General features: G+C 38.2%; 1 protein-coding gene across 1 annotated transcript in view; it reads left to right on the top strand.

Moving 5' to 3' along the window:
• The window catches only part of FBXW7 (F-box and WD repeat domain containing 7, E3 ubiquitin protein ligase), a 29,852-nt gene extending 5,551 nt beyond the window's left edge, over positions 1-24,301 (top strand). Inside the window, exons 3-10 of the mRNA XM_009572996.1 lie at positions 5,068-5,202; positions 9,681-9,804; positions 11,701-11,837; positions 13,537-13,650; positions 16,767-16,948; positions 18,019-18,244; positions 22,491-22,680; positions 23,693-24,301. Coding sequence (XP_009571291.1) covers positions 5,068-5,202; positions 9,681-9,804; positions 11,701-11,837; positions 13,537-13,650; positions 16,767-16,948; positions 18,019-18,244; positions 22,491-22,680; positions 23,693-23,961 — 1,377 coding nt within the window. The 3' untranslated portion in view covers positions 23,962-24,301. The remainder of the gene's footprint in view (positions 1-5,067; positions 5,203-9,680; positions 9,805-11,700; positions 11,838-13,536; positions 13,651-16,766; positions 16,949-18,018; positions 18,245-22,490; positions 22,681-23,692) is intronic.
• Positions 24,302-24,534: the final 233 nt, after the last annotated feature.

Raw genomic sequence — 24,534 nt, forward strand, 5'->3', positions numbered from 1 at the left:
ACTTAAGATGGCCTTTAAGGGTTTTTTAATTTTTTTTTATATATATATGTTATTGCTGCTGTTATGTTTTATAGTTGATCTAAGCCTTTTATTTTGAAAGCGACAAAAATCTAATGCAGAAAGGAGAAACAGTTGGAAGTGTAGTTGCACTTGCCTTTTAAAAATGAAGATGTATATTGATTTCAATGAAATGTTAGTCTGGAAAGAAAAATAGAAAAGCATTTTAATAGGTTCAAACCATTTAATTTCTTAAAGGTCTATTTATTTTTTCTGTTTTGCAGTGGCTCTTGGCTTCAGGCCTTTTTAATATCCACCGTAACATTTTTAAAACTCGGTGCCCAGGTGTATCTTTACAAGTTCTTTTCCTTTACCAGAAATTTTATTTTATTTGAAGCAGGATATATTTTTAAAGTCACTAAGTTGCTTGCAAGGAGAAAAAAATAAGCTGCATGCTAAGTTCAGTCAGAGATGGTACTGCTTTAAAAATTATTAAGTTCTCTCTTTCTCTCTTCATTCTTCTTACTTCACATACTTACAGTGTTGGGCTTTATTTAAGTAATGTGATAAAAAATTTGCATTTTATTGGAATATTGATGTTGAAAAGTTGTTCCATACACAGTAAATATAGGCAATCACTTTGAGTAACTAGTGAATGCTATTATTTTACCTAAAATTGGAAGCATTTTTTCCTCAGCAGTTTAGATAGCGTCCAAAATGCTTTTGCCATTTCTGGCTGGCAAGAGTACTGTTCCTTGCTTTTACATAAATAGTTGGCTAAGCCACCTAAATGCAAATTACTTACCATTCTCCATTTCTTACTCCTCTGAGGATGCTCATGAATGCATAAATGTGCGACTGAGCAGTCCACCTCTTACGTGAAGCAGGTGGTAAAGATTGTATCATAACCAGCATTGCAGCATTTTCTGCTCTGCATCTTGTGGTGGGACTAGGTCAAGGGTACAACCTCTACGCACAGCGTGGGAGAGATCCGCACTACAACTACATACCCCTTTTGGCTATATCACCACTATCAGTTTGTTTCAGAGGAATAGTGGAGACTTAAAGCACGTCTGATCATCCCTGCTTATTTCCCATTGGTTTGGGTCTCGGGACAGTTTTGATACATACAAACTTAAACTCCTTTCAGAAGAAACTCTGCATTGTCCAACCCATAGCGGGGACGTAAGGGTCTGAACCAGTCGCTGCTCCTCTAGACAGGTTGACATCATGTGTGGTGCAGATGTTCAGCCCAGGGGACCAGACAAGGTCTTAGGGATGGGTTAATGTGGGGCCTTCAGCACCAGTGCTCCCGAACCCCTCCGTTGTGACAAACTACTTGCTGATGTAGACCGTGTTTCTTTCAGTGAATTTTGCTTATGTGCTATTTTTATCCAGACTGAGATACCTTTGAGGTGGAGGATGGCAGGGTTCTCGGTAACTGATCCAAGAGTCAGACAGATGCAGGCTCCAGAAGAGCCCTTCCTGCACGTCTCTGTAATGACAGACCTCCATTAACAGAACTCAGTAACAGAGAACAGCACCCTGAAATTAAACCCTTTAAAATAGGTGTCCTAAATATACCTATAATAGAAAAAGGATGTAATTGCTACAAACTCTATTTGTACAAATTGGAGCTAGCAGACGAGAGCTGTGCGATAGAAAAGCATAGATCATGGAAAAGTAGAGGTGCAGAAACAGAAGATGACAAAAGGATGGCAGGTCAGACAGGAGGGATGAGGTGGAAGTTGTAGAAGTTGTAGAAGCAGCAAAGGTGTCGTTTATATTGATTATAAACACGCCTAAAAAAAGAAAGAAAAGACATTTAAACGTAACAGTAAAGGGGAGGAAGAAGGGATAGTTTTCAGATAGGTAGCGCCATGGTTGCAGCAACTGCATTACTGAATGAGGAAATGGTGTGAACCAGCCAAAAGGCCTTGGCTGACAAATCAACACCTCCCTGAGGAAATGGGAGGGAAGAGAGGGGGATGTTTGTTTAGGAATCTCAAATCATTCAAAGAGCAGTATCAGTAGTCCCTGCTGGCTTTCCAACGGGTATGTGAATGAATCCTGGAGTTACCTTTTCTAGAGGAACCCCTGCCCATAATAATTCTTAATTTTATTTTTATTTTAATTTTACATTAAAATTAAACTTAAGTTTTGAAGACAAGGAAAACCAATTGAACAAGTGCATTTTAAAGATAAAGTATATTCTTTACAAGGATCTTCAATTTGAAAGGGAATCACCTGGTAGAAATCTAAGGTATCTGGACACTACACCGCGTGTCTCAGAAGTCTCTGGTCATCTACAGTGTTTGAAACTTTGCAAACTGTTTGGCACGCGTTTATGGTTTTTTTTCCTCTTCTGCAACGTTTGTTCACTGTTGTTTCTCATCAAAGCTACAAACTTATTTCTCACCCTCTCTGCTTAACATGCTACATGAAGTTTTTTTGCAAACGGATCAAGCTAGGGGCCCAGAAACAGTAATTTACTAGTCTTGCCTTCGTTAATGCAAACAGTTGTGTTCTTCTGGCAAGGCTTCATCCCAATTTTCCATGCCAAACGTTTCCCTCAGAGACCCCTTACCGACTGCAGCTAGAGGTTTGTTTGCTTAAGTGAAAGGCTAAAGGGACAACGTCCTCGAGAAAACATTTTGTAGCAGCTGATTGCTTAAAAAGAGCCTTAGGAAGCTGCCTGTAGCCATCCCCTAATGATGAATGGATAGATGGAAGAGGATACTGCTTTTATTCATTAGCATCTCTTTCCCATTCTTGAATCTTTTCCCTTTTCTGTTCAGATCTGTATTATATTTTAAAACTAGAAATGTCTTAAGTGGAAGAGAGATATAGATTAAGATAGTGTACAGTGAAATTATTAATCAATAACATGTTCGTAACTGGTAGCAATGTCTGCTACAGCAAAAAACAATGCTCTTCAGGTTGACTTGTTCCAATTTAATAAATGTAGCTGCTTATAAATTAAGGGTAGACTGACCTTGGAAATTTATATTATAAGGAAGTAGCAGAGGTATTACCTTCACTTTTTTGAATTCTCCTAAATTCAAACACGGCTGACAGATGAGATTAAAGATTGCAAACGTTTGTACCTAACACCAGCTAAGTTCTGGGTTAATGAAACAAACAGCAGTTGGAAAGTTGGTGAGATAAACAGTTCTTCAGTGTATGATTTATGGAGAACTGCTCTGTGATGCAAATGTTTCTATTGAAAGAAATTTATAATAAAAGCTGTTTATAACAGCACTGCTGCAATTTATGCTGAGATATTCTTGTTTATTTTCAATATTCTGAGGTATTGGATATGAGACACAGAAACCCTCATCTCATATGGTGACAATCTACATACACACACACGGATGGGGAATATTTTCTTGCCAGCTTAGACCATCTTACCAACTGCCAACAGTGTGTGGAAAGGCGCAGGTCATAGGAACTCCCTTCCCCTCCTCTGTTAGGGTAGGCTGTCCAGTATCTGCCACGCGTTTGCTGTAGGGCCAAGAGCATGTAACTGGAGTGGACAAGCTGCTAGGCCCTGCCTGCTTTCTCACAACTGTCCCGGCAGGTGCTCGCTCCGTAATCAAGGCAGCTCAAAGCTGCTTGCACTGCCCTGATGGAACGGGGTCACCTGAAAGTCAGGTGGGTCATCGTATGGGTAAATGATGCTTTTCTTGACATTCTAAGTATTTTGACGTTTTAATTAGGGAGAAATGATGCAACATGATGATCTTTCTACATCGAGTAAAGCCGGGTATTTATCTGCTTTGTGTTCACTTCCAAAAATTCCACCTTCTCCTTCACTTGCTTCATTGTTCTGCAGAAACTTCACGATATACAAACATTGTAGTATTGCAGAGACTGGAGTTAATTGTCAGGATCAAATCCAGAGAACAGAAATTTAGAGCATGAGTAATAAAGGTCCTGAGATACATGGCAGATTAATACAGAAATCTTAACTGTAAGGTATCTTGCCTTTTTTTTTTTATTTCAGTTAGCCTCTTACCATAACTGTAATATCATTGGTACGGGCTAATTTACTTGTAAATGTCACTCTAGAAGTTGTTCAAGAATATGAATGTGAATCTGCTCTCAAAAACTGTGATGTCCGATTTTCTCTCCTGTCTAAGGCTTTATTCATGCTCTAATTCTGTTGCTAAATCAGTTAGCGGTGGCTGTTGTTTTTTCCTGTAGAAATTATTTTTTTCTTTAAATTGTTTTCACATAACAAATCAAAACTCTTTGATGAGCACAGATGAGTTTAAGACATGCTTTTCAGATGTGCAGTATATTCAGTTACTAATTTTTTTCTACAAATGATGCTGATCTGCTATGCTCTCAGATGAGTGCCTTATTAAAATCTTGAAATTTTATGGTGCCCATTAGTAAAAATGTGAAGTAAGAAAATTACCAATCAAAATTCCGTGTTTATTCAAGTGTAAATTGATACTTACAAAACGTGCATTGGTTTATAGCCAGGATTCTGAAATTACAGCATTGTCACTTAGGAACATACCATAGTAATAAGCAGGCAGTAAGCTAATGTACTTTTAGAAAAAGTTTCTTTCTTTCCTTTCCTCTCGTTTCATTTAAAGTTTTTGGTCTACCAGATGAAACATAAAGGTTAAAAGTTATCATCTCACTTGAATACACGATGGAGAAAGACGGAGAGAGAGCGCGTTCTGTTGCAACCCCTTCATTGTCAGTAATGTGTGTGTAGTTTCATGAACTTCAAAAGAAGCTTAATTAATTTAATTATTATTATTAAATATTATTATCTCTTTAATTGCTAATCTGTATGTGTGTGTATAACAAATCCTTTCTTAGCTTACGAATCAATGTAGTAATTTTCAATATTTCGTGTTGATTAACTTCTCATTTTTGTGTAATTAACATGAGCATTTATCTTCCTGGCTTTTTATATGCTCTTTATATGCTTGTATATAGCTCGACAAGGAAGCATAGCTTGCCTTATTGGCAAAGCAATGGCACTTACTAATATAAACCAAACTAGTGTATTAAACTAAGCTTACCATTTCTTTCTTTTTTTTCTTGCAGAGCTGGAGTGGACCAGAGAAATTACTTGCTTTAGATGAACTGATTGACAGCTGTGAACCAACACAAGTAAAACACATGATGCAAGTGATAGAGCCCCAGTTTCAAAGAGACTTCATTTCCTTGCTCCCAAAAGAGGTGAGAAATACAGGTTAATACTGGACTATGCAGTGCATCAGCTGCCACCTTTTAAAAACTTCCTTGCTAATTATGGCGTTCAGCTTTGCCAACGTAGTGATGTAAACTGATGTTAGAGGTCCACAATTTGGTACATTGCCATAACATGGCTGCTGTGATTTCAGATTAACATACCTTTATTTCTTGATAGGCATTTAGATACCTGGAAATATGGAGAACTCCTTTGAAGAAAATCCCAGTAGCTTTAAAAATACCTCTGTATCTTAATTGGGCTGATTGTGCTTTTTTTTTGAGAACTAATTCTGTTAGGGCACGCACACACAAAAATTTCCTCCGGATGCAAGACCTTTCTGCACATTATTCTGTAAGTATAAGCATTAATGTTTAATGCTTTAAGTGGTGGGGGTTTTGTAAATATTACCTTTGAATTTATTTTAAACAAACTGAGCCCTAAAATCTCTACCAAAAAAACCCAGAAGTAAACCCAGAAAAGCACTTCTCACTCAGGATAAAGCCAAACCCTAATTAAACAGATATCTTACAGTAAATCCTTTACTGCAAATCAGATCACTTTCTATCAGGTTAAAGAGAAACTAAGATTCAGATTTCAGCATTTGTGCTCTTCAGCGTGTGTAACTAAATGCTGTCCACAGAAGAGTAATTTTTGATGTTCTTGCAACTAGAACATGAGGGTGGGTGCGAAAGATTACAAACCCAGTTTGCTACAATTATTAAGTGAATGTGTTTTAGTTCATTTAAAAATGGTACTTCTGACGTTGATTGATTTTAGGGATTTAGAAATTGGTTTGTTACTTGGAGTGGGGGGGAAGTCTATTTTCCTTTGCCAGATCTACCGCATATTGGGTTTTCCATGTGAAAATTTTCCTGAGGGCTGTCGTCTTCGTGAATCTTCAGTTACTAACACATTACAAAGCAAGTCCTTAAAAGATATTCTGGTGCTAGTATTTGGTTGCTGTCTTTAACATGGTCTTACTACCTGAAGATTGTTCTCTATCTCTGTTTCCTGACATTTTTTCTGGTCTATAACCTGTTTTTGAATACTTAGATGTACAAGACCCTCTTTCCTTTCATATACTGTCATATCTTCATGAGTCAGGAAGAGTCACAGCCTTCCCTTGCTGGTTAGCATTTGTAAGGGTTGGAGGCAATTTATGCAACGAGTATTACCTTAGTACACATGACATGAGATTAGTATTTACAGAAGCACTTCCTGTGGCAGCCTTTGTAAGTGGAAAGGACACTGGGGCAGGAGAAGAGAGTTTAGTAAGACCTCTACATGGTTGCCATGTTTCTAGAGAAGCTGGTCAAAGCAGCCTTAGTTCAGAGGTGGAGGAAGGCAGCAAGACTTCATATTTTGAGAAGACAGAAGATGCTTCGCCACTTCTGCATCTATTAAATCTGGAAATTTAATACAGAATTGGTAACAGGAACTCACAGCTCAGTTGTCTTTGCGTGATTTAGTGGCAAAACTAATTCAAGTATAACCCATGATCTAGTTATACTGTAACTAATGATCATGTTATTATTTCAGTTTTAGCAATTTCTTCACAGAAAAAATACACTCTCTAGCTGTAAAACTTACTTTCTGATTTATGTTTCTTACTTTCTGATTTACGTTTCTTGACTCCTTTGTAAGCTACTTGTGTTTAATTTGTTTAATTTATTTTTAGTGTTTGTTCTTTTCTCTTGAAACCAGAATATTGTTAAGCGCTTAGCTTCATGAAAGGCTGACTTCACCATGAAGCTGGCTTAAATAATTTTAGCTTCCTAACCCCCAGTCACTGTCACCAAAATTAACCGAGTTAAACAAAAAAACCCATGGAGCTAACTCCACCATTTCCTCTCCCTTTTGAAGATCATTCTTCACGCAGATCTCCTAAGTGATGCTGTCCCCAGCTACTTACACCGGCTGCAGTAGGGGGTGACGAACTGAGCTGTGGGGGCAAGAGTAAGTTGTTAGGGTCAGTAGTTCTGTACACAGGCTTCCCTATCAAAGCCAGCATCCTGTGAAAACGTGCTCCCCTGAGTTGTCGCTCCGCATTAACATCTATTGTTATCTCCAGTGCTGTTGGATGCAATGCAGTGATTTTGTTACCTAACCAGAACAAGATGATGATTTGGACAGGAGGGCTTTTCTTCAAAAACATTTTCAGGAATGCAAAGACAGTAACTTAATAGCTGAATAACCAAGAAAATGTTTGCTTTCCTCCTGAGGAAACATGCAGTCAAACAATTAATCTGAAATGGATACTCCTGTTTTCTTGCTGAGACTTTAGAAATAATTACTGAAATTACTTGTTTGTGAAAACCAGGTCTAGAAACCAACAGATGAGGAGTTTTGCTGAAATCAGCCAAAGAAATTTTGTTGGTGCCATGTGTGCAAGTGAAGAAAAAGGTGAAAGACTGCTTATTATTGGGTATTATTAACACTACAGCGGAGAGTAGTCACAGTTGAGTCAAAGGTCAGATCTTGCTACCTGAAGTTTTCTTATAACTAGATCCATGAGCTGAGAAAAAGGGACGTCATCTTTTATGCACTTCTAATCTTAAAGTCAACTGTGGGCTGTGTTGACCCTTGATAACTATTTAGATAAATATAGTCTAAAATAAATGTCACCCATATGTAACCTGTTTTAGAGTCAGTTGGCTCCCAGGTTTCAATTAACACCATCTTAGCAAGTGTCCATATCTGTATAGATAGGACAAGTGGTATTTAAACAAACTGCTGTCAGTTAAGGAACATCCAGCAAAAATGGAAAGGATCTCTTTCATGTTTGACATACAGGACTATCTGATGTGTGTTAGGAAACAGCACTTCTGAAATAATTTTACATACCAGGAATTAAGACGGAAAGTCTAAAAGGATGGGTACAGTTGTCGCTCTTGTAATAGAGAGCCTTAGACCAGATCCTAAATGCTGACTCCCTGAGTAGGGACAGAAGGAAGATTCCTCAGGTTTATGGCCTGGGGTGCATACGGGATCTAATGCATAACTTAAGTCACAGGTCCCTCAAATGTGGAGTCCCCTACATGCTCGACGTGAGCTGCAGGTGATGACTTGCAAACAAGGTGTCTGTGCAGTCAAAATGCAAATGGTTCTGGCGTACTGAATTTTTATTTCCTGCTCGGTCACTGGCTGGTCTAGATTACTGAAAGTAAACATTTCTCACATAATAAGGTCAAAAATCTGCTGAGGTCAACAACCTATGGTTATGACTTCCTTACTCAATTTCAGTCTGTGCTGCTTTGAAGGGTAGATTCTATTTATATACTTCATAACTCCAGCTAAAAATTAAATAAAAAATCCTAAACACAAAAAGATATGTGAAGCAGAAGTGGATAATCTGATTTCCCTGACAACTTTTGCATCTATTAGTTACTGACAGACCTCACTGTTTCAGCATGGTAAGTAGTTTTCTGCATCACTTTTTATCAATATTGTTCTTTCTACAGAGTTTTTAGCCATGGAAGGGACTTTCCTGCCTCTTGTACTTCTGTTTCCCGTGACTGGGGAGGTGCATTGTTGCTGTCAAGGAGAAAAGCTGTACTTGGTCATCATACCCTTTAAGGATAGCTGTCCCTGTATTTTGGATTGTGTTTTAGATGCCTCTGTCCCCGCTTAAGACTTCAATACATATGAAGATATTTGTGGAGATTTTGGGGGTTTTATCGTGGTCATTATATGGCTTAGCTCAGTCAACTGAGGTCTGAATTCTCCCAATAACCTTTAATTTTGTCACATGGAAAAGTTCATCTTCTGTTTGTCTTCTGGTGCTTATTGGGATTTCCCATATGTTTTTGGTAACATACTGTGTACAGTATCGAAGTTACATATTTCAGTCCTTCTTCATCCCAGTCCGTAAAACTCCCCGTAACAACAGTGAGGAGTGTGTTTGCATTCTAATCAGAAATGAGCTATAGGTATGCTGCATTCCCTATAGCTGCAGAGTGCTTTTGAACTCAAGTGCACGTAGCATTTACTTTTTCTGGATTCAGGCTTACTGAGTGACGTTACTCATCGCAACATACTTTCCCATTTGCTCACATGGTGAGTGTTGTATTTTCCAGCTAAACTCTCAAAATAACTTTTGGTATACTTGTTAGCTAAAATAACATAGGCATAATTATTTAGTAACAATTCTGTTAATGATTCAAAGTACTGTGGACTACATTTTTAAAAAGATAATTGTGATTTCAGCTGACATCTGCTCTCTTGCAAATACAAGAATAATTTCTGATGTGATGTGTACGGATTTAGTTACTTAAGATGATTGTTGTTATACTTTCATGTACCCACTGGAATAAACTGTAGCTCTGTTAAGATTCTGAGATTGTTTAATAATTTATTGTTTCAATTTTCTGTATTTCAGCCCCTGATGTGTGATAATACTTCGAGTTACTTCACTTTTCCTTTCAAAAGCAATGCCGAGAATACACTGTCTTGTTCTTTTTTACAGCTGGCACTGTACGTGCTGTCATTCCTGGAACCCAGGGACCTTCTGCAGGCAGCCCAGACATGCCGTTACTGGAGAATTCTGGCTGAAGATAATCTTCTCTGGAGAGAGAAATGCAAAGAGGAGGGTAAGGCTGAGCAAAAAGATGGATGTAATAGTCAAAGTGTTGCTGTTGTAAAAAGTGCAGTTCATTTACATAATAAGCTTAAAGTTTTATGAAGGCAATTCGGGTGACTTTAAATTTACTGCTAGTGATGCTTTGAACTACGTAGTGTGTATCTCTGTTGAAAGTAAGAAGCAGAAATAATCCATGGAGTACTAGAAATGAAACTAGAGTTAAGTTTGAACATCCTATTTATAAAGTGTACTAGGTGTGTGTTTTTAAAATACAATTATTTTTGCTTTTTAAGGATTATTTTTATTCAAAATACAACCAAAGCAGATAAGAGCTGAGATGTAAAACTGATAGGAGTATAGTCTTGCAGTTTATAAATAACATGGAGGAAAAACTGTTTCAGTGGTCGGGTAGAAGGGATGCTGTAATTTCACGTCATCTGTAGGAAAATTAACAATGGCACATGGTAGGGGGAGAAAATGCTAACTTGATTGCTTAGAGAGGGACACACAATCCGTAAGCCACACGGATATTGCCTGCTCGTGCCAAATCAAGAAGATATGGTGGGTAAATAAATGGGCAAAAAAAGGCTCCCAAGAAAGTAGCCACATATTGGAGCACATGAAGAGTGTAAGTTTTTATTTTTAAGGAGAATTATATGGACAAGGAGTCTGTTCTGGGGGGCAGAGCACATGCAAGTGATCTCAGAGCAGTGTCCCTCTTGGACAGGGGCAAACACGGGGACCTGTCGAGGCTGCCTCGGAGTGTGGAGACAAGAACTTGTGAGAGGTTGATGCAAATGCTTTAAAAAACATGACAATGTGAATGTATCTGGCTGTTTGTAAAGGCAGCTAAATTAATTACTTTTCTTTTGCAGTGGAAACCAGGTGTCTAACCTCTTAAATCTTCTCTAAAGATTCTCCTCTTACAAATTTCAGTGAAAATGCATTAAGGAGACAGAATGAGAAAAAAGAAGGTTGAGAGGGGAATGAGCCTACATTTGTGATCTTAGAAGTAAAAATAAATATGGCCAGGCATGAGAGCACAGACAAAGAAAGCAATATTGTAGACTGCTTAGCCTTAGTGAGGTGCGCAGTAATATGAAGGAGCAGTAAGTTCAAGACTTGCAGATGGAGACACCAGGGAAGGGGCTAAAAGCAGAAGAGTGAAATCCAGATACTGGGAAGAGACAAGACTTGCTCATAATGAGATGCGGTGGAGAAAGGAGCTGCCATAGAAAAGAGAGATGGGTGAGAGAATTGTAAAAAAAAAAAAAAAAAAAAAAATTATCTGTACTAGCAAGGCTAAAAGAAAGCACTGACGCTTAAGTGTCAATTCAGACAGCGCATAGCTATACTTAAATTCCAGCCGGGAGAGCACAATGCCAAAAGCACACAGCCTTTCAAGAAATCAAGAAAAGAATTAAAAGCTCACTAATACCAAGAGTCACAGTGAACTTAAAGGTAATGAAAATGGGCCACTAGAGAGGAGGGCTGCAGACAGAAAGGTTTACTTTTTGAACGGTTCCAAAATGAGCGCATGTGTGGTTATGATGGAGTTTGTTGAACGATACCCATTTGAAAAAGACAATATTCTGCTACGTTGCCTCAGAAAGGGGAATTCAGAACAAGCTAGTAGGTTGCCAGCAAGGCGTGATGAACTAGAGCATTTTCAGCCACGATTACGGTAATGATTGTGCTTAAACGACACGGAAAGATGTAGTACAAAGAGCCGAGGAGCAGGGCGGTGTCACTGACACACAATGCAAATATGGCATGTGGGAGGTTGTTACGTCAATGCAGTATTTAATGTCGGAGGTCACTGTGAAGGTTTGGGAGGGAGAGAAGTTGTTTTATTTGGGGTGGCCTCATCTCTTCCCCTCCCCCCTTTTTTAAAAATTCATATTAGGGATTGATGAACCATTACATATCAAGAGGAGGAAAGTAATAAAACCAGGCTTTATACACAGTCCGTGGAAAAGCGCCTACATTAGACAACACAGGATTGATACCAACTGGCGGCGAGGAGAACTTAAATCGCCTAAGGTCAGTTTCTGAGCTGTGTGCATGGTGCCATGAACAAAGCAGGATCAACTTGTAGGTTTCTTTTTTTTTTTTTTTTTTTTTCCCCCTTCGGCCAAGCCAGACTATCCTTCCACAAAAAGCAATGTATTGTTACAGAAAAAAAAAATTTGTATTTTAGCTTACCCTGGGTTTAAATGAATTTCTGAGCACCATATTAGCAAATCAAAATGTGGTTCTTCGTACAACAGGATTCTTCCACTGCTCTTCTAAAAATTTCTGTACAATTTCATGAATTCCTATAAATATGGCAGTCTCTTTGAGACAGAGAATCTCATAAACTTGATTGGAAATACTTGTATTTAAAATTAAACATACACACACATATAATATATAAATACATATATATGTGTATGTATTTGTAGAGCTGGGCCACGTCGCAACATAAAAATACTCCACAACTATTCTGTGATCACTTCATGCTTTATTTTTATACATATTCTTCTAAATTGAGCAGCACAAGACAATAACTTCATTCCATGTTAAGATTTTTTTTGTTTTTTAAAATATTAAAATTCTTTAATGACTGATATGTTATCATTACATCTTTTCCAATATGAAGATATGAAGCAATACTTCAAACCTTTTGTAAAATAAAATAGCAACTGTCTAATCAAACCTGGTCTTGAACAAGCAGTCAGAAACATGAAGAAAACCCATACTGATAACTTTTTAAGGTTTTAAGGCAATTCGGCTGTTTTCTTGATTACTGTACAACAAAATAATAAAAATAAGAACAAAAGAATTCCCATGGAAAACCTATGGCTATATCCTGCTGTTTATTTGGCCGTGACTTATGTACATCTCTGGCAACGGCTGTGTATTTCTTGCCTTGATACACCACATCAAGCTATCTTGGAATTATTATTAAAATTACAGCCTCAGGCATTATCCAAATGCCCATTTCATTTCGATGAACATCTTTAGAAGTGTTCAGATATCTTAAATAAAAAATTCCCCATCCTATGTATTCTGATAAGGATTTTTTTTTTTGCTGTATTGCAGTAAAATATACTGAATTGCAGTTTTTCCCAAATCAAGCATTGAAAATCCCAGCTCTATAAAGCAATGTTCCAATCCACATTTCCAGCACATTAAATTACCGCTTTTGTTTGTATTTAATTGAGTTAACGGTTTTTCTAGCTTTTTCAGTTTGGCGCTGCCTGGCATTTAGTAGATTACAATGCTTGGCTGGTAAGGAAAAAAAAATAGATATAGTCAGCCTTGACCACCAAAATACAAATATGCAGTAAATAATACCACCCCATCCTTTTTGTTCAAGATTGAAACAAGTCTTAAAAGGTAAAAGTAACTCAACTAAAAAATAGAGATGCAATAACTGCAGAGGAATTGAGGAATGTCCAGTTACTAATTCAGCCTACTTTTATTAGTGATTTTTTCCTGGTACTTTTAGGAGGCTTACAGTAACTGTTATGCGCTTGCTAAGCAATGCAGTATCGCTCCATGGAAGAAGGAAAATACCTTCTTTGGTCCCAGCTGGCGGTAAATCAGACTTGACACTGGGATTAAGGGGCCTTATTATTATTGAAGCAACTCTAGCATCTTACAATTTATGAATCAAAAGAGCACTTTGTTTCTCCTGCTTCTCTCTAATCTCCTGTGTTAAATTGTGACTGAACGTTTTTATGTTCTTTATCGTCAGGTGCTCAAAGGCCATGATGACCACGTGATCACATGCCTTCAGTTCTGCGGGAACCGAATAGTGAGCGGCTCTGATGACAACACATTGAAAGTGTGGTCAGCGGTTACAGGCAAGGTAAGTCGGTTATTTTGCTGAATTCCTTAGGAAACAAGCTACAGATAGAGCACTGGTATGTCAGAAATGCTGCTGTGCCATCAGACCGCACCGCAGGGTGGGTGGTCTTCAGTGCCGTCTGGTGCAAGAATCGGAAAAAGTACTGGTAAACATTTGGCTCATCTTTTCCTACACAGAAACTAGTCTAGTTCAAAAAAAGTCACCTTCATGTGAAATTGCAATGCTGCTCATGTTACCATTGGTATATATCCTTGTTCTCTTGGCAATTCTGCTGTTCTTGTGGAGTCGCTTGTGACATGGATTCTAAAGAATTTGGACAGATACGTTACTTTATCTTCCTTAAAGCTTAATTTAGCCTGCTTTTACCCCTCTGGAGCTCCCTTTCTCCCTTGTTTCCTAGCATTCTCTCTGTTGTTCTCAAGTTATTGAAATGGGGTGTTCATTTTACTGGCTCTGATTTCAAATACAGAGTTTGTTTTTCTTTCTAAGAAGAAACTATATTGCTGAGCCACCAAAAAAAAAGAGTAACTTGCTTTACATTTAAATATTTCCTATTAAATTAGATCCAGCTCAGGCAGGAATTTAATAAGCTTCAATAATTTAATTTTGGCTTAGAGAAGCAAAACAATATGTGCAATCAAAAAGACAGTACTGAACGTTTCACTCATGTTAGAACATCACAGCTACTCAGCACACAGATTTTTTTTGTTTTAAGGTGACTGACTGACCATGCTGCAAGGATATAGAAAAGGCCTCAGGGAAACAGTACTTTTTCCTTCTAGACTACTAGTGGTTTGTGTTCTTTGTTGTGTTTTAATGATGCTGTTAGGTGAACAACAGGACAGCTATTGGGGATAACATGTTTAAGATGTAAAAGGCATCCGCTTTATAATGTTGAAGCTGAATGTATTAAGCATTTGTCTTTGCATGCCTAGAAGATCCTTGACGGGACTGTAAATACTACTGTGGGGAAGAATGAAATTAAAAGCAATAGGCAGCCTCACCCTGCCCCTGTTGGATTCCCTACAACAAACTGTCTAATGAAGGAACCCATCTTGAAATTTACATTTTTTAATTGAAAAGGGCAGCCTAAACTCAAATGAAAAATACTTCCTTTGTACATAGTACCCTCTCAAAAGCAAAATGTTCCTTTAAATGTATAAAATTGATCATAGTAGCATGACTTAAAAATTCCTGTTCAGTAACTTTCTGAAAGTAATTACAAATCCTGTAGTGTGGCTATTTATCCCAAACCTTTAAGAGAGCCAGAAATTGTATATGAAGGATGGAAGAGTGCTGTATCAGCCCTCATGCTTACTGATGCTGAAGAATTAATAAAATAAAAAAAACCCTAAAGGTTGGTTTGTGCAAATGAACATGACTAAATAATTCCCTTGACAGCTGTAAAGCCCAAAATAAGGATTCTGTATTCTTACTGCTTTAGAAGGATGATTTCTTAAAATATGAGCAAATCGGCTGAAATAAAAAAAAAAAAAGGGAACTGTAAAAGTGAATAACAGCTATGAACTAAAAAAGATGGATTTGATAGCAGTGAATTAAGCTAGGAGTCAGGAATTGCAGAAGACTGGTAAAAAAAAGTTAAAGAACAGGAAAACTTCGTACAGCAAAAAAGGAAGGCATTTTCAAGTATGTTAGAAAGACCAGGATATTAACAACAGAAATTAGTATACTATCACTGATGCAGAAAAAAATACTTATTTTGGGAGAAAATTCATGTGATGGAAATAGAGCATGCAGTGATAACAGAACACTTCGTATCAGCAGAAACTCACATGGATGTTAAACAAAAACTACCAAAGTTTGGATTTTCTTATTACAGTTGATCCAAATAATCTGTATTTGATGGAGTTTTTTCTAAAAAAATTACCATGGGGTAAAATCGGTGTTTTTTTCAAAAGGTGTGAGCACAAGGAGAAGGTCCAAAGGATGGCCAGAAAGCTAAAATGTGTCAATATTTAAATGGAGTAAACTGAAAGACTGCGTATTTAGGATACATTATCTCAGATAAAAAATACTGGACTACGTCAATAGGAGTCAACTAACAGTTAAAGGCAGGCCACGGCAATTAATGCCACTTAGCATTAGATTACAGAAAAAGAGATCATCAAACTGTCTTGACCTCTTTTCTCGTGCAGTTACAGGTTTGACTGATAAAAATAATAGTGCAGAAATAGATGGCTATGTGCACTGCAAGACTGTATCCCCATGACACGATTGAAGAAAATAGAGCAACGCAAAAATCAACATGGCACGTATTTAAATGGGTTAGAAAGTGGGTAATTATAGAGATCATGTTGTTAATGTAAATGCAGAATCTTCATGGAGTATCTTTCGAGAGGGGTCTTGCAAGGATCTCTTCTTGCCTGTGCTAATTAGCACTTATTGCTGCCTGGTGAGAAAGCATATATAGTCGTTACTTGTAAGGAATACAGGCTGAGAGACGGAGACAAGTCATTGTTCCAGAGTGACGGAGGTTTTATAGAAGTAGGTGTGAGCAAACGCTGTCTCTACATGGTGAGAAATCGTGTCATACATTTGTGATGAAAGAAGGTAGGCTGTGCTTATGTAGCATGGGATTCTCTCCCGGGCAACAGTAAAGTCTGAAAAAGGTTTGAAACATGATTTTGCAGTATTGATGCTGTAGCTATGGCTTTACAGAATGCAATGTTTCTTGGATAAACAAACAGAAGAATAAAATAAGAGTATATGGTTTATAGAGTTGTGGTAAAACTACTAAATGAATGCTCTCTCCAGTTCTAACACTTATGCTTCAAAAAGCTACTGGAAAACCTGCAGTGACTCAGAAAAATGCCAGGAAAATTACTCAAGGCTGTAAAACATGCCCTGTATTGAGAAATTTGAAACGACAGTTTAGTTTATCAAGGGGAAGATCATAGGGAAAATTCTTTATAGTCGAAGTACTGACAATGGAGAGAGAAATTCAGTGAGTATTTTCTAAAAGGTGGGATCTTTTAGTTCAGTCACAAAGCAGTCTCCAAGGGTCTTCCGGCTCTTGCTATGAGAGACTACTGTTACCTCCTAAGTTTCCATTCAACTCTATCAAAAGGGTAACTAGACAAAATATTTCTTTTCAGTGTTTGAGAACACTGGTGGGGCACACAGGCGGAGTCTGGTCATCACAGATGAGGGACAATATCATCATCAGTGGATCTACAGACCGAACGTTGAAAGTCTGGAACGCTGAGACTGGAGAGTGCATACACACCTTGTACGGACACACCTCCACCGTGCGTTGCATGCATCTCCATGAGAAAAGGTAAGGCTTTGTCCAAAGCTACAGCCACAGTTTGGCTTGTAAGATACACTTGTGTTCACAGAAAATGCCTGTTAAACTTGGGTACCCCATCCGACATTGAGTGAAATACAAATCGGGCAAAGCTACGCACACTAAACTACATAAATCAACACAAGGGAGGAGATGATTAATAGCAGCAAAAGCGTAAGAGTACTAATTAAAGAACAGAAAATTGAGTCACGTACTTTATAAAGTCACATTCTACGTTATTTCAAAACTAATTCTTTGTTATGCTATGATCCAGTCTCCCACACTCTGAATAATTTCTCCTTTTTGTCAATGCTACAAACTTTTACTCATTTTACAGAACTTTTTAAGTATTGTCACTGCAGTATTTTTTTAAAATTTTAACTGATTGTATCATCATTTCTGCAATAGTAAACCATCTGTTGATTCAACAAACATTGGCAAAGCTCTTTTACTTGGCTGTGGTATGGAGCTGTTGACAGAGTGCCTGTTGGTTGCATTTCTTCTTTTTTGAAGAATTATGAGGTTTTTCTTTATCAATTCCATTAATATTAATTCCTTCTCATTTCTCTTCTTGCCTAAAAAAGCTTTTAGAAGTATAAACTGAAAAAAAATCAAGCAGAAGAACTGTTACTTTACTAAAAGTAAAAAGTCTAAAGATCTTCTTTGTTTAATTGTTGTAATTGGTTATAAAACAGTCATTAAAACAGAATGCTCATAGCACTGGCTTGAGCTCAGCATATTCGTAAGCTTTCACAGATAGAGAAAACAGTCCACATAATTTCTCATGGCATCATTTTGCTGTTCAGGAGTGAAGTGCCTTTTTAAATACTGACTGGTAATTACATCAAATAAACAGATCCTTGAGGAGGTGAGTAGAGCAAGGAAGAAAAACACTCAAGTCATTTGCAACCCTAATAAAACGTCATGCCAAAGCAGATCTTTGGTGGCTAGTGGAGTAATGTCCCAAATTAAAACTCATAGCTGATTTATACCCAAGTCTAATTGTTCTACTACTTTTACATCCAATGCTAAGTACAGGAGGGGTTTTCTTGTTCCTCCAGAGTGGTCAGTGGTTCTCGAGATGCTACACTGAGAGTTTGGGACATAGAGACGGGCCAGTGTTTACACGTTCTGATGGGCCACGTAGCTGCAGTTCGGTGTGTTCAATATGATGGCAGAAGGGTTGTAAGTGGTGCATATGATTTTATGGTCAAAGTGTGGGATCCGGAGACAGAGACCTGTCTGCACACGCTGCAAGGGCATACTAACAGAGTCTACTCATTACAGGTATGTGACTTTCATCTGCTGCTTTAGTTTCCTTAAGTAACATTTAAAGTCGGTTTATTTCACCTTGTTTATTAAATTGTGGTACCTGCTCCAAAATTATACAGGCCACAAGAATATAGAGGCATCTGTGATATTTCCCCTCTGTCATTTTGTTACACTAGTTACATGTTGTCTTAATTTAGAGACTGAGATTTTTTTAAAGGAGCTTTTTTTTTTTAAAGCACACAGTACAATAGAGCCCAAATCTATATACCAGCAAGGTAAGTAGTTTTCTGGGTTTTGGGGTTGTTTGGTTGGGGTTTTTTTTTTAAATCTGGCATGTATTTTGGAGCTATGGTTTTGGTTTCCCCAAATAAATTCTAATGTTACTATTTTAAATAAATCAGATGATACAGTAGTTGAAAATGCGCTAAAAACCCCACTGGATTAATGTTCTGAATTATGCAGAACTGTTTATCCTGATTTTGTAGTCCCATCTTCCAGTTCCAAACTGTAATTCACAGTAAGGCTGAACTTCAAGTTTTAATGCCCCGATGTAAATCTCCAGCCTTCTACTTCCTCTTCTCTGAGTAGAGGCCAGATCTACAACTGTGAGGCTTTGTCAACAGGGACATGTTATTGTAGATGCAGGTTATTATGGTACTGCTCTGTGGCGTGGCTCTATTGCCTGCCAGTCACCCGATTGCTCATCAGAACTGTGCTGGCAAAAATACACATGGACCTCATGTAGATGCTTCTTACCTTTACTAACCCAAAAGATCATCTTGCTCATTCATAGAGTCAAAGCATCACTTCCAGGCGTTGAAAGGCGAAAGAAATTAATTTCATGCTTGTGCCTGTTCTCACCACAATCTGGCAGGACTTGAAAAAGAAATTAACAAAGACAGTTCAAAATCAGGAAATCGCATTCGGCATGTAACTACTCTGGTTTGTGGCTCAGAAAGTGAAGCTCGGTGCTAGAGATATTTTTCATAAATGCTTCCATCATAAGGTATCTCTTACCGTAATAGATTACATATGAACAAAATACCTAGTTCGTTTCCTTTCCCAAAATATGTAGTAAAATTCATCAGAAATCTCCAGCCCTTCTCTTAAATTCATATGCTGAGGAGGATTCTCTAGACAAGCAGCAAGCAAGTTAAAAATGCTGTACTACCCACCTATCTCTTAAAAATATTCTGAAGGTTGTATTTCATCTAGGGCAGTTTGGGAACAGTGTATGTTATCTGCCTTACCTTCACCAGTGGCTCTTGTTTTGGCTTATGAATATTCATGTGTCTCTGATACTGTAGTAATAATCGTTCAAATAGTTGGGTTTATGTTACACACACTTATACTATTTACACCCTGTAAATGGAACTTGGTATTCTAAAACAAATTTCTGGGGGGCAGGAAGCTACAGGTGCTTACAGAAAGAGTCTTTAAAATTGTGTGGTGAGCTCCTGCCCTTTGGCACAAAATAGCCCAAAACAGCAGAACTCCCATAAATACCATAATCAGGCCGAACAACCAGCCTGTCCTCCCTGTCCCCGCTCCATGGCAGGTTCTATCATACCTTGGTATTTCCCCATTTGTAGACCCCCAACATAGAGATCCTTAAGCAGCAATCAAAGACTACTGACCATGTTGCGTTTTCTTAGTCGCCTCTTTCTTAGCTACCTTTGAAGTAATCTGCAGATTCTCAGGGTCCATGGATAACAGCTCAACCACTGATCCAAACCGTTGTCTGTTTGACTATGGCAATATCAGAGTAAAGTTTGTCTTGATGCTCAGCCTTAAAGCTTATGTACATGGAATACAAGTAATTTGTCAGGGGGAGTGGAATTCAAAATTTGTTACATCAATCTGGTTTACTTCTGTTTAGGAAAGAAAAACATTCTGTAGTGTTTTCACCCAACAAGTCTGCTAGGCTACTTAGCACTCCTCGTCCTTTTATCTAAACTCAAATTCGTTCTTTTGAAAGCCCAAAACCGGATGCCAAATTCCAACCAAAGTCTTACCAATGCTTACTAGAAGTGAAAAGTTATTTTACGTGCCTTTATATAGCATACCCCTATTTCAGATACTAGAGTGTCTTTTTTCACTATATTTTCACCAGAAATGCAATGTATACAGCAGATAAGCAGTCTGTACGTGCCAGTCGCTCTCTACATTCTTTTGAACCTAGGTGCCATGCTCAACCATGTTTGTCTGTAGAGATCTAAGATGTTAGTTTTCTGCAGGTTTCTGCAGTTTTCTTTTATAAAAAGAAGCAGTCTCAGATAGTTGAGTTCCCTTAATTGGGTTCGTTCTTCACCATTATTGGATACCAGTCAGTCCACATGAACAAGTAGTGTCGGATTGCCCTAGCTGTAACAGACTCCTGCCCAGCCATCATTCTCCCAGGCTGCAGCTGCACCTTCATTCATTCCCTGCCAAGCTCAGATCTTCACAATTTTCTCTTGACTTTTACACTCTTTGCTTTGGGTCAGTTCTACCATTTCAGATGTCACCCAAATCCTAATGAAAATACTAAATGCCAGACCCCCCCCGGAACTCTTTCTGATATCTCTAATAATGCTGTGAGCAAAGTCCTGAACAAGATAGTATCCCTGCGTCAGATTTGCCTCCCCCTTTGTGAAAATACAACCAAGACATCTGCTGCTTCACATGGCTTTTTACTCTGTCACAGAAAAAAAATCGTGTTGGTTAAGATCATTTTCCCACAAATCTGTTTGCTGCTACTTACCGCATTGCTGAGGGCTTACAGCCAGATTGATTATTTGTTAGTTCCTTCTGGAAACTGAAGTTAGACTGACCGATCCATAATTCCCCATCTCCCATCATCATCTCCTTCAATAAAGAAAGGAATTGTATTTGCCATCTGAAACCTTGTCTGTCTTCCATGGGTTCTCAAAGATAGCAGCAGATGTCTCCGAGATTGTCTTAAAACAACTTGCCTTATGTGTTTTTTCCCCCATTCTAGCAAAAGCTTGTACTCAGTTGTCAGTGGTGTTAGTGCTGTGAGCCTACACTCAGATGGCTGAGGACTGAAGCAAAAGAAAGTTAAATAGCTGGCCTCACTTGGTGTTTCCTTCCCACTGAGCATAAATGAGCTTTTTTATTTTGGCCTTCCTCTTGTTTTTGTTTTACAGAATAGTGTTTTATCATCCTTAACGGCTCTTGCTAGTTTTGTCTTGTTTTGTGCCCTGCCTTTCTGATTTTGTCCCAGTGTGCTCTTTTAAACACATCTATTGATCTAGTTTCTACTTTTTGTACAATTCCTTGTGCTTTAGCCAAGTGAGTCTTGGTAATTTACTACACTTCCTATCTTTCCTTCACACAAGAGTATTTTGTGTCTTTAAGAAAACGCCAACTCTCCTGAACTCTTCTTCCCCTCAGAGAATAGATATATAAAAACCTCATGGGAAGGAAGTCTCAATTTATTGAAGTATTCCTCCTTGAAGCTCACTGGTTTTATTCTACTGCTCTTTTTCCTTCCTTTTTGAGAATTCTGGACTCTTACGTCATTGTCACTGACTCTCAAGTTACTTTCTACCTTTATATTCTCTACATGTTCAGTCCTCTTGGTCAAAAGTGTCTCATCTCTTACTTTATATCTATATATACATCTCATCTTTTTACTTTATATATAATATGAGACCAGAAGATCCAAGAATTTAGACATCCGTGTTAGCCTGTACACCTTTCCCAACAGTAACTAGGAAATTAAAGTTCCTTACTGCACACAATTATGATTATAAAAATGGCTAAACCCAGCATTTTTCAATTACATCCCTTCCATTTTCCTATGTTTTGGCTTCTGTGTAGACGATTCTGAATTAATGTTGTTACCCTTCTCCAGCATCAACTCCCTCTGACTTGTGAAAAGCAGTTTTGGCTTATTAATGTCTTTATTAGGAAAAGAATATTCTGTTACTATTGCACACTGCAGTATAGTCAGGATGCTGTTGTGTTTAAAAGAGTTGTATTACGTTTAAAAGACCAATGGTTCAGAGTCTTTCTCCTTGAACCACGTACCTCGTAGACCATGTCTACAACAGGAAATTACACTGACCATGAATCACCTGCTCTGATATCAAACATGCCATCACTACTTAGACTGAATTATTATTTTGTAATGCAGCTTCCGAATATATAGTATCTAATGTTGCATTTAGTAAATTAAATGCTTAATAGCCTTCTTCATACAGAGCATTGCACGATCCTAATGTAATTGTTTGTAATAGATTTACCTTTCTTGTAGTTTGATGGTATCCATGTGGTGAGTGGATCTCTTGACACTTCCATCCGAGTTTGGGATGTGGAGACAGGCAACTGCATTCACACGCTAACAGGCCACCAGTCTCTCACAAGTGGAATGGAACTCAAGGACAATATACTCGTGTCTGGGAATGCCAACATTAAAACAGGACAATGTTTACAGACATTGCAAGGTGAGCTTAAACTACCTTCGTGTAAATCAAGCTGCCTGCAGTAATCTACATTGCAGATTCTATATAAAAAACTTCTAAAATTACATACAAAGAAGCAAGCATGGACCACTTAGAACTTAAGTATTTTTCTGATGACAGCTGTATGATCTTTCTCTGAATTAGAAGAACAAAATGTATTTAATCTAATCTATTCAAATCACTTGCCTATTATGAAAGGCAGATGGTCTGGACTGATAGCAATTTGCTACGGGTGTATTAGCCTAATAAGCCTCAGAAATATGTAGGAAATGACATCTCAAAACAGTCAGTCAACGTATTTATTTAGGGGTCACTTGGATGTTTCAAAGCCTACTGATTAATTGGATCGGGAGGCAAAGTACACTGTCTGTTGCAATAAATCAAGAGAAATGAGTGGAAGATGTTTTCTTTATTTCAGTAAGAAGAAAGATTTCCATTTCCATTCTGACAGTTGCCACTCAAGCATTGTGCACACGAATGTGGTGTTTTCTCTCCCCCCACAAAAAAGGTCTTATAGCATTCCCATATATCATATGCAGCATCGCTGCAGAAAATTAAATTTCACTGCAAAGCAAACTCTGTTGTTTTAGCAGTATATATTTATATGTCAATATATAACTCTCAGTATTTACTGATAGAGTGATCTCATAATAACACTTCAAAGGGACTTGGAGACAAACGCTTACAGCGGTCACCTCATTCTGGATGATTAAGTTCATTGTCATGAATGTCCAAGTGCACACTTGCCCTATTGTTTGTATACAACGAAACAAGATCACTGTAACAAAGAAGGAAATAGTGGGGGATTTTTCTATAACTGCATTCACTTTTTGAAAGCACAGCAAGGCTTCTGTACCTTTTAATGCACAAAACTGAGTTAACGCATCTAGGTAGAAAAAGCTGTATGCAAATAGCTAGGTATTTATTTTATATGCAGTCCTGTCTGACATTGCTTTCTAATTACAAATAAAAATGCTTTGGTTTACTGTTACAGGTCCCAACAAGCATCAGAGTGCTGTGACCTGTTTACAGTTCAACAAGAACTTTGTAATTACCAGCTCAGATGATGGGACTGTAAAACTTTGGGACTTGAAAACGGGTGAATTTATCCGAAATCTAGTCACATTGGAGAGCGGGGGAAGCGGAGGCGTCGTGTGGCGGATCAGAGCTTCTAACACAAAGCTAGTGTGTGCGGTTGGGAGCCGCAACGGGACTGAGGAAACAAAGCTGCTGGTGTTGGACTTTGACGTGGATATGAAGTGAAGGGCAGAAAGATGAATTTGTCCAAACGTGTAGACGATGTCCTCCTTTCCCTCCCCCTGAAAAAAAAAGAAAAAAGAAAAAAAAGAAAAAGGAAAAAAAATCCCTTGTCCTTGGTGGTGCAGGATGTTGGCTTGGGGCAACAGATCCTAAAGACCTACAGACTACGAAGGAGAAGACAAAGATGACAAACTATAACTGACAAGAGACGCATCTGCTGTCTCGTCACATAAAAAGGCTATGCTTTTGACTGGGGCAGCTTTGCAAAAATACGACTCTTGAAATGAAACCAGGTGCAATTATTTCTTTACTTTCCTCCGACTGCTCCTTGAGCAATTTGGAGGTGAAAAAAAAAATTGTTACAGTTCTTGTTAACAAGTTATTTTACCACAAAGATCTTGAAAGAAGCTGCACAGGCGAGCCTGCTCGTGCACCCCTGGGCCACCCGGGGTCCCGGCAGCCCCTCCGAGCAACGCGCTGTCCCTTAGCCCCGCTCTGAGCAGGGGGTTGGACCGGACAACCTCCAGAGGTCCCTTCCAACCTCTACGAGCAGTCACTGGTTGACTTTCAAAAACT

The sequence above is a fragment of the Fulmarus glacialis genome, unplaced genomic scaffold (genome assembly GCF_000690835.1).
Source record: "Fulmarus glacialis isolate BGI_N327 unplaced genomic scaffold, ASM69083v1 scaffold17312, whole genome shotgun sequence".
NCBI lineage: Eukaryota > Metazoa > Chordata > Aves > Procellariiformes > Procellariidae > Fulmarus > Fulmarus glacialis.